Consider the following 16,972-nt stretch of genomic DNA (forward strand, 5'->3'; position numbering starts at 1 on the left):
GATGGCCTCATGCGCAGTCAGCCTGCGGCGTGGCATCGACACCCAACCTGCCGGGTGGACTCTGAGCCAATCAACAGGGTACAGAGCCTCTTCCGGGTATATGAGCTTAGCCCCAATCAAACCATGACTGCCGTGGCAGTGATTGAATCCTTGTCAGCAGTTGGATAACAAAACCACTAAGCCACTGAGGCAGTTGTTGCAATCAGAAAGGTAAGCCACAATCACTTTGAAGTATTTATTTGGTATAGAGAATAACCAGCTGAATCATGTACTCATAAAAAGTAAGCTAATTAAGATAAAAAAGGCAAAAGTGATGATTAAAAAAACAATATTTACATTGGGCCACTAAGCCATATTTGTGCACACAGAAGGCTCACGATGATCGAATTATGTTAAGCAAACATTCATTATTGGACAGGACAGCCAAAATTAAGAGCATAGTCAAACTAAAAAATCGGTCGCATGTAAAGCGGTCTGTCATGCAAGCATTGTTTCCTACCATATTAAGCTTCACAGCCTGGTTGCAAACTGTAGGTCATAAACAATAACTGAAAGGCACAACAGGCAAGGCATCGCACAGAGAAAATATCACAGCAGCTGAAAAAATTTGGCTGCAGGCAATGAAGGAGTTTGCTTGATATCACACTTTGTACATTGGTAGGCGACATATCTTCCGGGTCGTCCCTGCACAGAGAAGCAAAGGGCACATTGGAAGTTGGCTTGCTACTTAGCCTGTAAACAAACACTAAAATGAAACAATGCATAGTAATTCTATATTAATCAATTGCACTCTCAGACCTGTTAATTCCACCATCATAAAATGAAGTCAGTTTCATTTTCAAATTTCGTGCCGAAATCTATGTGCATGATGCCACGAATTTCAAAGTGTATTCTGGTGACATTTCTAAATATTGGTAAATACTGTCCTCCTCATAGGACAGTGGACTTAATTTTTATCCTGTAGTAAGTATGTAGGGTGCCAAAGACACTGTCAATATCTGTGACAACACAGTGTTTGGTGGGCAAATTTCCAGGAGGTGTTGCTACTGCAGTTTCCTTTTTGTGCACTTTCTCGCTTATGAAGCTTCTCATGCATGCTGATTTTGGAACTGTAATTGAGTAATTTACTATTATGACAAAAATTATTTTCCCCTTTCCTGCCTCTTTAATAGAAGAGATAAAAGTGAAACATTAATTTCACAGTCTGGCACAGGTCTTTGCACTGTGTCTAATGTACTGTCAAACATAAAAGTTCTTTCGATGCATGAACACATGCCGGGCAGCTTACTGCGGCATCTCCACTATGTCTATGATGATTGAGAGTAGTGCTACAGTCAAACTCACTTATAACAATAAGTTTCATGAAAATTCTGTTGCTGTAACTGAGAATTGGTATAAATGGGACGCACGAAGAAAAGCAAAATAGAAGGGCTGCAGGATGTTGTAAGAAAACTATCGTATTGAATGGGATATGCCAACAGATATCAGTAATAAGAATACAAGGCTGCCGATTTTTTGAACATGCTTGAAAATTCGGATGCTTTCATGAGACCTCCACAAGTCTTATGGAGCCAATGTATGACATCTAATGTTTTGGACACTTAACTCATTCAAGTCTTAAACTTTTACTCAAATCACATGAACCAAAGTGCATTTGTGAAGCCATCATTGCACCCACACCGTTGCCAATTTAAAAAGTCAGCTATGCCGTAATACAACATCGCTGGGTGGTGAAAAATACCGCTAATCTGAATAGCTGCTGGGGGATGTTGGAGCTGTGTGCGGCATTCAGTAGCTTCAATTTCTCATGTTTTTCTCTCTCCTCAACGATTTCGCGATCCATTATCTTTCAGCATGGACAACCAACAGCCAGAATTCCTTGTATAACCGAAAATGCGCCATGCAGGCATTGCAGTAAGTGGGTTATTTCACCATACAAAACATACAAAAGTTCACAGTACAGCAGCTTCTGGTTGTTATAACCTATGTATAGTTAAAACCGGTATCGTTATGAGTAAGTTTGACTGTACGCCCAAGAGACATCCCTCGCTGAATAGATGGGGTGTATTGTCTCACAGTCAGGGTTCGTACAGGTTTCCAAAGAGAAATTTCAAGAATACTTAAGGACTTTCCAGGACCAGTCACAGGTTTTTCAAGGACTAAAAGTGGCAGGCGATGTTAAAAAATGTTTTACGCTAAAATTTTACTCGAAAAACTTTTAGAGTAACTCTAAAAAGGCTCTCCGTTGCGCAGTTTTTATTGCACTAATATATTACATGCATAATGCAATTATAACAAACATGTATTGTCAGCACTTTAGCTTCACCGCTTGCACAATAGGGAAGGAGCCAGCACCGAGGAGCATTACGAGTTTCTCGCTTCGTTTGCTCATGGTTTGACGCAGTAAAACTATTTCCCATACAGTTTGGAAAACGAAACCATATCAACTCATGCCAAATCACTGTTTCGGAAATGGGGAGTTTGTCAGAACGATGCCGATCCATACCTGCCGAGTTCAAGGATTCTGAATCTGGGAAATTACCGCAACGGAAAGGGAGGCGGGTGTATAGCACTGATTTATTTGCCCCCCCCCCTTTCTTTTTCGCACCAAAAGAAAAACAGTGCGACAGAATAACAGGGGTGGGAGGGGGGGTCAGTAAAACATTGGTGTTGCGCGGTCTCATACGGGCTTGGAGTAGCCAAACACTTGAGGGCAAGGTTTCCCAACTACAGTGAAAGGTGCAAGCCTCAAAGGGGGCTGAACATACTTGTATCTCTCAAAATTTCGCATTATAAAAACAACTAGCAAAACCTATTTCTGTCAAAAGAGATTGCGTATATGTCTTTCTGGGAACACGTGAACCGATATAACGGTGGTGCAGCCAGCTGCCAGGAAAGCGCGGGTCAAAGCTTCACTTAAGGCCAACTGAAAACTTAATGCCAAAGAATAGCCAAGGTACCCAAATCGACAGGAACGTATCTAAATTCTTTGGACAAGAAAGCCATAACACTTTTAGCATTTTATACATATTTAGAAAGTTTTAAAATGGTGCACCGCAAGCAGCGCACTGGTGCAGTCACTGCCTCTGTGCACAGTCGTAACGCGAGCCGTCGTTCGCACTTGCGGTCCGCCCGCAGGACATGAGAAATAGCGTGTGGCCCGCAAAGCGCTGATTTTAAGGCTATGGTGTAGCTGCGATCGTGCATTTGGGTCTGCGGGGATGGCAACTGCTATTCTAAAACACGTACGGCGCCTGCAACGTCTGCTAACCCTATTCTAAAGCTCCCTTCCATTAGAGTTGACAGGTGTTGCGGGCGCAGCCTTTGTCCCTACAAATGATGCCATACACTTGCAGCACACTCACTCATGGGTGAGCCGTATTTCATATTTTCTGCGGGCGAACCAGGAGCGTGAACGGTGGTTTGCGTTACGACACATTCTCAGAGACAGCGACCTCACTGCAAGGACAGCATGATGGGGAAAAGAAGTCGAAACATTCAAATAAACGTTTAGATGAACGCCTTCTAAATTAGTTTACAATAAAATGCAGTGGGTTCACTAAAAAACCTGGACTGGTTGGGCTGCATTTATGTCAATGCGGGCAGAACATGCACAGAAATTTCAATTTGCGGATGATTTTCCTGACAAGCGTACAAACGTAAGAACAGGTCAAAATCTGGGAGACTTGGCAGATATGCCGATCCACAACATAAAGGAGGTCGCAACGTCGATAAAGAGTGCTCAGAAAATTCAAGAATTTTCCAGGACGGAAAAGAATTCCAAGAATTTCAAAGGCCTTGAAAGCAGCCGAGTACCTTAGCCACTAGACCACCGCGGTGCGCCAAGGGTAAGTGGTACACCACATGTAGCGATTTACAGGCAGTTTTGCAGATGCTTGTGCATGCCATGAACTTTTGCAGATCAAATCACAGCATTCATAGATGATAACGAGACAATCTAAGGCTAAGTAATGCACAGATTTTTATTTCCGCTATCTTTGGTTTCTGTCATTCTATAATTTAGACTAGTACACTCACATGAGAGCCAGCATTACCATTAGCAACTATTGTGACAGCAACACAATGCGGTAATCTGAAGCACACCACTTCCAGGAGGTTAAGCTCTAAAGCAAATGTAAATACCAGCCGTCACACTAAACACATTCATGTAGTTCACTTCTGATTTCACAGGACCAAAAAAACTGTGCAAATAGACAGAATCCCACATCATCGATAGCAAATAACAAAGAAATGTCTGTTACATCAATCCACTTTCATTAGCTTGATGGATACGTACGTAAATCCAACACTTTGCAAAACAGCAGTGTAAGCCGAATTTTTTACCATTTTCAACTTCACAGTGTGAACACAGCTCAAAACCCTCATGTCTTAGACCATACTAGGTGCTCTGAACCGATGCCTTATTACGTATCAACAATGCAATTGTGGATAATGATCTCGCTTTTCACAAAGCCCGCAGTCATTCCAACTGCCTGCGAACATTGTTTTCCTTTTTTTTTTGCATCCTCTGCAGAGCTTAGCGCTCGGTGCGCACTGAAGATCGTCCGAATTGGCCAACTTGTGGCCTAATAAGACCGAGTGAACAAGATATTGAAGCCATCAAACCACGTATACACGAATTAACAAGGTTCTGATGCCTTTAAACCATGAATATGCTGGCCAGGAGAAGAGAACATGTCTGAATGATCCAATTTTTCTGAATTATGAAGTGTTGAATTAATGAGCATTTACTGTATATCATACCCTTGCCACATGGGCATAGAAAATAACATTTGGTAGCGAAGGCATTCAGTTCCTGAAGGACATTTTTTTCGGCAGCACCGCTATACGTCCAAAGCGATGTCTAAAGCGAATGACATTTGACTTCATGATGTCGATCAGAGAACCTTCTTCGTGAGCATTGGGTGAGTGGCAATAAAAAAATAAACAAGCGTTTACAAGCATCATACACATCAGATAATAATTAAATGTATAAATAAGAGTATTACTCTGCCATTAGATTTTGTTCATTACTTTGTTTCACGATGTTGCAACCGACCGTGTAGCAACTTAAGCGAAAGCTAGTCAGATTTGTAGCGTAAAAAGAAAATGGCACCTGTTGCATTTATTTTACAGCGTCCACTAGCTGCAGAATAGTTTTTAAGCACTTGTTTAAGTGATTAGTCTAAATAAAATATGCTAGAAATTTCCTTTCAGTCGAATCAAATGTCGTTTTTACAATTACTTCCTCAGCTGTGCTGTCGAGAGTACGCATTTCTCAGTCGATTGAGTTCTTGTGATGGCATTAGGTGACAAATGGCATTTGGGCGAATGCCATTTCGTTCATACGTGTGGCACCGCGCGTATGACATTCAATCTGAAGGCATTAGGAGGTAAATGCCATTTTCTCTGCCCGTGTGGCACGGGTATAACACATATAGTTAAGCTATTCCTTGACATAGTTATACATCAATACTTGCTTTAAAAGGTGTTTACAGGGCGGATCTTTCCATGGCGAATAAAAGCAGAATCAAGTAATGTCGGTTGGCAAAAAGAATTCACCATAGGAGTCTCCCACTCATCGGGGATAGACAAAACTGAGAGGGAGGCCAGCGTTAACAGATCACTTTGGTGGTTTGTTCACCCAACAATACAAAATCGTGAGTTGGACAGAAACCCGTCTGGTCAGGAATGGACATGAACACAATTAAAACAAGACTCTGACAACGATAAAAGCAAATAAAATTAATTTTCCAGCGTTGTCTACAGCATCTCGTGCGCAGACTGTAGTGGCAGTTACGTGGAGAGGCAGGCAACGCTTCTCAAAGACCACAGCAGCTCATGTACGACGTAAGAAAGAAGACTGTCTCATCGAAAACATGCTGGCCAAACATGCAAAAGCATCTGGACACAAAATAGACTGGGATAATTCAAAGATAACAGAATGAGGTAAAAACTGGTCATCTCAGCTTCATCCAGAATCTCTGACAATGCAGACAAGGGCGCAAACACTTAATCACAATGACTGCAACTTCTTACACATGTAAAGACGTTGCTTATGTTAGATTTTGAAATATATATGACCGAACTGTTCACGCACAGAATTTTCATTTGCGAACAAGATGTACGAAAGCCAGAACGTCTTGCTTTTATTTGTGTTTTTCGTGACCAGTGCCTTGTTTTAACTGTTTTCACCGAACACCCCGCTTACCATTTGCCGAGTACAAAAGCACCAGGGCGCATCAAGAACACAGCAGGAACAACCAAAACTGGAATGAGACTTTCGAGATATGTGGTGCTGCCTTTCACAGAAAGTGCATCAAAAACTTGTTCACGCATTCGGTGCGAGAAATGCAGATGCTGCTGTGCCCTTTAGTTGAATTGCCACCAAAAATTCAGATGCTTTTATTGTTACGGATCTAGACAACAAAAAAGAGCAATTTTTGGCGAGCTCACATCACTTGGCTCCACCGCAAAAACTCCCCCTTGTGATTACCACTTGGAGCACGCATCACTATGCAATTATGCCAGTTAAAAGTTCAATCACAAGTTATCCCAGTCTTTCAGATCTGCCAACTATTGGTGATGCATGCACTGAAATCAAGTATCTTTTGATATTTGTTGGCTTTTCGTCAACGGACTAGTCCGGTTCTCATAGTTTCTTTTTTTATAAGAATACATAGGATATGGCCTCTTTACGTTTGACAGTAATCTGTAAGTGCTTAGCATTAAAATTTCGGAGTGCCAGGATACTAGAGACTACTGTCCTATTCACCACACAGAATCAGTCATCAATGTAGCAGAAAAAAATTAAATTTGATGATGTTTGATGTTTTGTGGCGCAAGGGCTATTTCATGGCCAAAGAGCACCAGTTCATCTTACTGGAGATATGAATAACGATTGTGATAAGCAGCTGTATAAGGGCCATAAAATTCCTCGTGCTAAGGCAGGTAAAAACGTAGAAGTAATAAAATTATGACCATGCCGTGAAAGGTGTGTGGTGTTAATGGATGACTAAACTTTGTGATAATAAAAACGATGGTGGACATGTGTGGCATTAGCACAAGTGCCTCACTCGTTCATACCCTTGCGTCCAAGGGCCGTGTGGCAAGTGCTTTGTAGAGTGTAGCCACCGCAGCGGAGGCCTCTCTGGAGAGGTCGTGCTACGGAATGCCCGGGTATATGATATGAAAAGTGCGAACCTCTCTTAAAAAAAGCTAACAATGATTTATGCATAAATAGTAGTTCCCTACCGACGAACATTGCAGGGTGAAGTGGTATTTGCTGTCGGTTTTTTGTTCTAAGAATAAAGAAATAAGCTATGATGTAAAACTTTTATACTGTGGATCGCAGCTAGAGCATGTGACAAGCCATTCTTTTCTAGGTGTTATATTTCATAAAAATTTAAGCTGGTCAGAGCACATAAATAAGGTTGGTGCGGACCAAGGTAGCACGCTCTGTTGGTCTACTACGACGAATCCGATGTTATCTGCCTGTCAAGTTCGTCAGACAACTGTACTTTTCACTTGTACATTCGCATCTTAGCTATGGCTTATTAGTATGGGGGAACGGAAACAAAACCGATATAGAATAACTAGCAGTACTACAGCCTCGAGCTGTTCGTTTGCTTAACTCTTCAAATCAATACATAGGGTCTTCTAAATTATTGACGCGCTACAATATCCTTGACATTAGAAACTCTTAAAGATCAAAAATTTGCATTCGGCTGTTTAAAGAAGTTTCCAGCAACTTTGAGACATTTTCAAACCGGTACCTCAGTCGAGACACAGGGTACAGTTTACGCCCGCATATCAATAGTAATGAAGAAGGCCAGGACAAACTATGGTATGCAAACCATTGAGTATGAAACTATTCTTTATGTAATATGTATCCTAATGTTGTTAAAATAGCCAGAAGTTGTAAAACAATTCATGAATTTAAACAGTCAATAATGAACATGTTTCTTGCTTCGGAATTGGATGTGTTGTGTTAATATCTTTGGTTACTGCATTAGCATTGGTACTAAGTGTTATTGTAAGTAAGCATTACTGGTCACTGCATTGTTATGTTCTTGTTGCTTAGTGATTATGTTCTTGCTGTTACTATATCATTACTGTCATTATGTTCTTACTGTAATTAGCGATCATGTTCTTATTGTACTAGTGATTAAATTCATGTTGACTTATTATGTTCTAGTGAAATTGCAACTTTCGAATCCGCTGTCTCTGCTGCCCCAGCGAGGTGCGGCCTAGTCAGGGGGTTTAAGTCCTCCTTTTGCCTTACCTCGCGGACAAACCCTGTATGTGTTATGCCCAAATAAAATAATAAAAAATTCGGGTAGGGTGATGGAAAGTGTTGTCTTCTTAGCGTGTCTAACTTTTTACACTGGATCAGAATGTGAAGTACTGTGAGCGCTTCTCCACATCTTTCACAAAAACATGGATCGCCACCAGACAAAAGAAATGAATGTGTAGTCTATGTATGTCCTGTTCTTAACCTTATAAGTATTACTTCTGTGTGGCGCGATTTTGATACTGGTGGCCAATGACCAAGTTGCGGCTTGATGACATACATTTTATTACCTGTGTGTGTGTCCCATGTGCTCTGCCAATAACCCCTGAGCTTTCGTTTTAGAAAAGCTTTCAAGTCGAGTGCAGAAACTGGTATCGATGTATTGCTAGCAATTTTGTAGGCAAATCCAGCTAGCTGGTCCACCAGAGCATCGCCTTGTATTTCATGGTATCCTGGCACCCAGCAGACTACAACATGCTACTTGGATGAGTACAATGTGCATAGGAGTGAGTAAAGCGAGACAAAAACAGGGTTTTTGTGCTTTTTGGTTGTTTTCAGAGCTTTTAATACGCTTAGGGAATCTGTATATATTATTGCATTCTGTAGTTTTATTTGTTTAATGTGTTTGATAACCGCAAGTATCGCATAAGCTTTGCCGGTGAAAATGCTTGAATCAGAGTGTAGAACGCCGGCTTCCGAAAAGGATGGGCCGACGGCTGCATACAAGACAAAAGTTTTGGACTTTAAAGCATCCATAAAGAACTCAGGAAATGTGTATTTATGTTGTATTTCAAGGAAGTATGTCTGGATATGTGCTATTGGAGCATGCTTCGTAACCCCCAAGAAACACACGTCGCAATCTATCGCCTCCCACCGCCACGGTGGCAGGCATACTGCGGGAGCCATCAAGCGGTGTTCGAGTGGCACACCGGTTTCCTTCGCTAAGCCCCTCACACAGAGTGAGTACGGCTGTCTCATAGAAGGCTGTTTTTCAAACACAGCAAGGCTTGAAATGTGATTAATTGTGGAATGTGATAGGTTATCCTTGTCTGCGTTTATATTAAGCTAATATTTAAAAGACATGCAACATCTCTGTAGGCGGAGCGACCATTCGTTCAATTCCCCGTACAGGCTTTCCACGGGGCTAGTGCGAAAAGCACCCGCAGAGAGGCGGATGCCTAGATGATGACCAGAATCAAGCATTTTAAGGGCAGTAGGTGATGCGAACTGATATGATATTGCCCCATAGTCTAGGCGGGTACGTATGAGGCTTTTATATGAATTCATTAAAGACTTCTTGTCACTTCCCCATGTAGTGCGTGACAACTTTCAGAACATTTATGGCTTTTATGCACTTGTGTTTTAAATACTTGATGTGTGGTATGAAGCTGAGCTTCGGGTCCGATATTAGGCCTAAGAATTTATATTCAGTAATAACAGCAAGACGTTGCCCATGCAGTTAAATATCAGGTTCGGAATGAAGGCCTGTCTTCCTGGAAAACAAGACACATGTGCTGTTCTGTGCATTCAGCCAGAACCCGTTTTCTTCTGCCCAATTGGAGACTTTGTCCAAACAGAGCTGAACCTCCCGCTCACACATGGCCAGATTACAAGACTTAAAACCGAACTGGACGTCGTCGATATATGTGAAGTAAGAGATATTTCAAGGGATGGACAAGCGCAAATAATTCATTTTGATAATAAAAAGTGCGCAACTAAGTACACCACCTCGCGGCACGCCTGTTTCTTGGACAAATGTTTGGGAAAGGATGCTGCCTACTTGAACTCGGAATGCCCGATTTGACAAGCAACTTTCGATAAGTTAAACATTCTTCCATGCAAGCCAAGACGGGACAGGTCTCTTAACCTCTTCGCTACCGGCGTCCACGTTTGCGGACGTTTACATTTGGGCGATGTACTGCGCCAATAGCACTTTTGAAGAACTCAAATTTGGCGCTTTTCAAAGCCATCTTCATAGTTTTCCCAATAGGAGACAGAGGGCGCCAGTAGTCGACCAGAAGCGCCGTGACAAACAGGTGAAATGGCGGCGCCCAGCTCCAGCGACACGCAGCGAAGGAGAGGTACGTTTTTGGCTATTATTTTATATTTTGTAAACATTACATAATATTTTCTGCTCACGTATTGAATATACGTGCAGCGGAAGCGCAATAAAGCATTATTACTACGGTATTCACAACTATTGACTTGCAATAAGCGTCTATACGATGGGCCACGTTTGTGGACATAAGTTCTAAAAGGGGGTACTGCTATCCGGGTATGCGCTCAACAGCTAGGTTCCTGACCGATGAAGGGATCGTTGCCATGCTAGAAGAAAGTGATGCGGGCCTCTCGAACTCGGAAGACGAAGAAGAATGGGCCTCGTCACCACTTGCAAGTGATGTAGAGTCTTCAGGCGAGTCTGCAGATGAACCTGAACCGGATATTGCCCAGCGACCAACGAAAAAAAAAGAAGAAAAGTTCCTGGACCTCGCAAGCGTAAGTGTTTCTCACATTTTTTCTGTCGGTTCGTTAAAATTAAATATTCGTTTCGCTGTTACAGATTTTGCAAGAGGGACTGTCCTGACAACAACAACCAAGACGATGATTTCCGGGAGTTTCTGACACCGCACGAGTACTTTGAAAAATATTTTCCTTTGGACTTTTGGAAGGAAGTTGCTGAGCAAACAAATTTGTATTCGGTTCAGAAACGAAACCACCGATCTGTGCAAACCAGTACACTTGAAGTAAGAAAGCTTGCTGGGATCCACCTGCTGATGGGGATTATGCACCTTCCCCAAGTCCAGCTCTACTGGTCTCGAGGAACAGGGACACCATCTGTTGCGGACCACATGACAAGGAACAGGTTTCACGAGCTGCGTAATCACCTGCACTTTGTCGACACTTCAGCAACTACAGCACGCCAAAAGGAAGACAAGCTTCACCTTGTTCGACCAATAGTGGATTGCTTCCAAGCCGCCTGCCGAGCACTGCCCCGCTCAAAAGAACTGTCGATCAACGAACAGTTGATCCCATTTTCAGGAAGATGTGGATTCAGGCAGTACCTCCCTTCGAAACCGGATCCACTCGGTCTCAAGAATTTCGTTTTAGCCTCCCCTGACGGTCTAGTCCCTGACTTCGTTGTTTACACCGGGAAGAATACTGTATACGCTGATGACTCAAAATTGTATGGCCTTGGGGGAGCAGTGGTCAAGAAGCTAGCAACAACCATAACGGATGACCGAGCACACATCTTCACTGACAGGTATTTTACAGGCCTGCGAATCATGGACCACCTTCTAGAAAGAACAGTGTTTCTTACTGGGACAGCCAATGCAAACCTTCCAAGCGACAAAGCAATGAAGCGGGGTGACAGCGCTTGCCTTGTGCGAGATGATGGAGAAGTGTGCGTTGTGAAGTGGAAAGATAATAAGAGTGTTCTTTTGATGTCAAGTGCCGTTGGGTGCGACCCCGTCGCCACATGCATGCGGTGGTGCAAAGAAGCAAAGAAGAAGGTTCCTGTTCCCCAGCCAGCTATTGTTGCTCATTACAACAAGTTCATGGGTGGTGTAGACTTGGTCGACCGATATGTATCGTACTATCGGATAAACATCAAAACAAGAAAGTGGACGGTGAGGTTTTTCACTCACTTTCTGGACCTTGCCGTATGCAATTCATGGATCTTGTATCAGCGTGACGCCCAGGCCATGGGCATACCAAAAAAGGAAGTGCTTAGCCAGCTGCAGTTCAAGCAAGACATCGCTGAGACACTAATAAGGGAAAACTCCATGCACAACCGCAAGGAAAGGAGCGATCCGCCTGCGACTGACAACTCAAGGCCTGTGCAACTGCCAAACCTTGACACACGGCGTGACCGCTTTGATCCCTTTCCCGAATTCTGCAGCCTAAAAAATGCAATGCGGTGCAGAAACGAAAACTGCAAAGGGAAGACGAGAGTTAAGTGCACCAAATGCAATGTTTTCCTATGTCTGCAAGGCAAAAATTGCTTCGTCAAGTTCCACAACGCTGGCAACTGATGTCCCCGTATGTGGACACCCTTTTGACATTGTTCACAACCAATGTCCACAAGTGTGGACATTCTAGAATTACATCAAATAACGGGAATTTTTTCATTGTTTTTTTTTGTTATAGACTAAGACTGAAGTGTTCAATAAAGCTTTGTAAAAAACTAAGGTTTTCTTCATTCCTTCTTAGGCCGGTAGTGAAGAGGATAATATTCCAAAGTGCCATATTGTATCGTAAGCCTTTTCGATATCGGGGAACACAGAGAGAAAATGTTGTTTATGAACGAAAGCGTCTCTGATCTGTGCCTCGATAAGAACAAAGTAATCTGTGGTAGGTCTACCCTCTCGAAACCCGCACTGAAATGGGTCGAGCAAATTGTTTGTTTCAAGAAAATGTACAAGTCGGCAGTTTATCATTTTTTCGAAGACTTTGCACAAGCAGCTTGTAAGTGCAATAGGCCTATAACTCGAAACTAAAGAAGATTCCTTGCCCTGTTTTAAAATGGGAATAACAATGGCCTCTTTCCAGGAAGTAGGAATAGTGCCAGAGAACCAAATCGCATTATACAAACAAAGTAAGGTTTTTTAAGTTTCGATTAGTAGCTTTTTTAACATTTCGTAAACCACACGGTCAGAACCTGGAGCGGAATAACTGCAGGAGTTCAGCAATGTTTGGAGCTCAGCTAAGCTGAAAGCTTGATTGTACGCCTCGTATCTCGTACATTTGTGTTAGAGTTCTTGCTTTTCTATTCTTGTTCTGTATTTTTGTAAAGCGTCAGTATAGTGCGAGGAGCTGGACACCCGCTCGAAGTGTGCACCAAGGAAGTTCGCCTGATCTTCCAAGGTGTCACTCTCTGTGTTTACCAGTGGGAGTGTGTGTGCTTGTCTTCCTGCTATCCTACCAAGCATGTTCCAGACTTAAGCCTCCTGTGTGTATGAATTGATCCCTGACAAAAACTTCTGCGCGCGTTTCGTCATTCAGAGTTCCACCACGGCACACCCCGTTTTCCAGGGTGTCCATTTGTTTGTGGGACGCATTTTGTAGCAGCATCAATCAAAAATGCTATGAAGTAGTTGACAGCAACATCAATGCTCAAAGTACATATGTCACTCCAACCTAAACGAGCAATGGTATAAAACTGTTCCCAATCGGCTCTGTTTATGAGCCATTTGGGAACACGTGGTGAAGACTCAGTTGGTGTGGTTGTGCTCAAAACTAAGGAGAAGTGGTCACTTCCGTACGATTACCTGATTACTGATGACTTTCCACTGGAGCAGAGGCACAAGAGATGGAGATACCATGCTTATGTCTATGGAGGAGTAGGTATTATTAGCGAGATTATAATAGGTTGGTTCTTTTCGATTTAGGAGACACGTGCTTGACGAGAGAAAGTACTGTTCAATCAGTTGAACTTGCGCGTCGCAAGGAGAGTCACCCCATAGCCTGCTATGCGCATTAAAGTCTCCAAGGAGAACATAAGACTCCGGAACTTCATCAATTAAAGAGTGTAAATCACATTTTTGCAGCTTATAGCTAGGAGGAATGTAAATAGTGCAAATTGTGATCAGTTTATCACAAAGAACAGCTCGAACAACCACTGCCTCAAGGGATGTTTGGAGTTGTAAGTGTGTGGATGCAATCTCTTGATTCACTATAATGGCAACACCTCCGGATGACGTCATGACATCATCACGGTCCTTCCGGAAAACAACGTATTTACGAAGAAAGTTGGTGTGTTTCGAATTAAGGTGTGTTTCTTGTACACACAGCACTTTTGGTGAGTGTTCATGTAAAAGTTCTTGGATGTCGTCAAGGTTTCTGAGAAGGCTCCTGACGTTCCATTGTATAATTTGAGTGTTCATTGTGAATGTAAAGTAGTACTGTGTGTACAAAAAGCAATGGCTGTTTAGGCGGGGAGTTTACGTTCATGTAACAGGGCCGTCACCAGGCCCTGTTATCTGCTTTTTTGTTTTCTTGGTGCGCTCCAAGGAGCCACCCCGCTTTTTCGGCACCAAGGGTACCGACGTATCGATTGCCTGCTCAGAGGCACTGGATGTCAGATGATGATGATGTTTGATGTTTTGTGGCGCAAGGGCCATTTCACGGCCAAAGAGCGCCAGTTCATCTTACTAAAAATATAGACAATGATTGTGATAAGCGGCTGTATAAGGGCCATAAAATTCCACGCTGTAAGGCGAGTAAGAACATACAAGTATTAAAATCATGACCATGCCGTGAAAGGTGTGTGTGGTGTGAGTAGATAACAAAAGTTGGTGATAATAAGAACGATGGTGGATATGTATGGCATTAGCACAAGTGCCTCACTCGTTCATACCCTTGCGTCCAAGGGCCGTGAGGCAAGTGCTTTCTTGTGTAGTTACCGCAGCAAAAACCTCTCTGGAGAGATCGTGCTACGGTATGCCCGGGTATATGACATGAAAGCTATGAATTTCTTTTAAAAACGTTAACAATGATTTATGACTAAAAAGCGGTTCCCTACCGACAAACATTGCAGGGTGTAAAGGTATGTGTTGTCGGTAGAGTAATGGAAAATGTTGTTTTCTTAGAGTTTCTAAGTGTTTACACTGAATTAACATGTGAAGGACGGTTAAGGGTTCACCACATCTGTCACATAATGGTGGATTGCCACCAGACAACAGATATGTGTGTGTCGTGTATGTGTGTCCTATCCTGAGTCTCGTTAGTGTTACCTCTGTGTGACGCGATTTCGATACGGGCAGCCAATGACCAAGGTGTGGCTTAATAATGTGTAGTTTGTTTTGTGTGTGTGTATTCCACTTGCTCTGCCAGTAGTCCCTGAGGTTTCGTTTGAGAGACGGCTTAAGATCGAGGGCCGGGATTGATATGGGTGTAGGGGCAGTGTTTTTGTGGGCGGATGCAGCGAGCTGATCCGCCCTCACGTTGCCTTGAATCTCACGGTGCCCTGGCACCCAGCACACTACAACATGTTGTTTGAGTGTGTAGAGTGTGCACAAAATGGAGTAAAGTGAGATGAGGACCGGGTTTTTTTGTTTTTTAAGACTGTGCAGAGCCGTTACCACACTGAGGGAGTCTGTATAAATTACTGCTTTTTGTATGTGTAATTGTTTGATGTGTTTAGCTGCCACAAGTATCGCGTAAGCTTCCGCTGTGAAGATACTTGTGCCTGGATGTAGAGGGCCAGCATCCGAGAAGGATGGGCCGACAACAGCGTAGGACACAGAGGAGTTGGACTTGGAGGCATCTGTAAAGAACTCAGGACGTGTGTATTTGTGTTGAAGTTCCAGGAAGTATGTTTGGATATGGGCAATAGGCGCATGTTTTGTAACTTCAAGAAAGGACACATCACAGTCTATAGTCTGCCATTGCCACGGTGGCAGATATGCTACAGGAGCCATTAAACTATGTTCAAGTGAGACTCCAGTTTCCTCAGCTAGACTTTTCAGGCGAACTGAGAAGGGCTCCCTCATCGAAGGCCTGTTTTGAAACAGAATGGAGCTCGACAAATCATTAATAGTGGAGTATGAGGGGTGCTTCTTATCTGCTTTCACCTTAAGGAAATAAACAAAGGACATGTAAGTTCTCTGCAGATGAAGCGACCACTCATTTGACTCAACATAAAGGCTTTCTACGGGGCTGGTGCGAAAAGCACCCGTAGAAAGGCGGATGCCCAAATGGTGCACGGGGTCCAGCATCTTCAAAGCACTTTGAGTCGCAGACTGATAAACAATGGCCCCATAATCTAAGCGGGTGCGAATGAGGCTTCGATACAGATTCATGAGACATTGCCTGTCACTACCCCACGTAGTACGTGACAACACTTTTAAAACATTCATGGCTTTTAAACATTTTGTTTTTAGATACTTGATGTGCGGTACGAAGGTCAACTTGTTGTCCAAGATTAATCCCAAGAATTTATGCTCCGCATTGACAGACAGACGTTGACCGTTCAATTCAATGTCAGGTTCTGAGTGCATGCCTCTCTTTTGGGAGGACAAGACACACGTGCTCTTTTGTGGGTTCAGTCGGAATCCGTTTTCCTCTGCCCATTTGGAGACCTTGTTTAAACCTAACTGAACCTGTCGCTCGCACATTACCAGGTTGCAAGATCTAAAGCCAAGCTGGACGTCGTCGACATATGTACAATAAAACATATTGCGAGGGATGGACAAGTGCAAGGAATTCATCTTGATGAGAAAAAGTGTGCAGCTAAGTACACCACCTTGTGGCACGCCTGTTTCCTGGACGAATGCTTGGGAAAGAGCCGTGCCCACTCGGACACGGAATGTCCGGTTTGACAGGTAGCTTTCGATTATGTGAAACATTCTTCCGCGCACGCCAAGGTGGGACAGGTCTCTTAGAATTCCGAAACGCCATGTAGTATCATAAGCCTTTTCGATATCGAGGAACACAGAGAGAAAATATTGTTTATGGACGAAGGCGTCCCTGATCTGTGCCTCGATACGAACAAGGTGGTTTGTGGTGGATCTACTTTCTCGAAACCCGCACTGAAATGGGTCGAGCAAATTGTTTGTTTCAAGGAAATTTACAAGTCTGCAGTTTATCATTTTTTCGAAGATTTTGCACAAGCAGCTTGTGAGTGCAATAGGCCTATAACTCGAAGGTAAAGAAGGGTCCTTGCCCTCTTTCAAAATA

General features: G+C 43.1%; 1 protein-coding gene across 4 annotated transcripts in view; it reads right to left on the minus strand.

Moving 5' to 3' along the window:
- Positions 1 to 221: 221 nt before the first annotated feature.
- Positions 222 to 16,972, minus strand: part of LOC119180191 (uncharacterized) — a 218,774-nt gene continuing 202,023 nt past the window's right edge. For all 4 annotated transcript variants that reach the window (XM_037431334.2, XM_075869894.1, XM_075869892.1 and 1 more), the window contains exon 14: positions 222 to 684. In XM_037431334.2, the coding sequence (XP_037287231.1) occupies positions 641 to 684 (44 nt within the window). In that variant the 3' untranslated portion in view covers positions 222 to 640. The remainder of the gene's footprint in view (positions 685 to 16,972) is intronic.

This window comes from Rhipicephalus microplus, chromosome 7, assembly GCF_043290135.1.
Source record: "Rhipicephalus microplus isolate Deutch F79 chromosome 7, USDA_Rmic, whole genome shotgun sequence".
In the NCBI taxonomy this organism is placed as follows: Eukaryota; Metazoa; Arthropoda; class Arachnida; order Ixodida; family Ixodidae; genus Rhipicephalus; species Rhipicephalus microplus.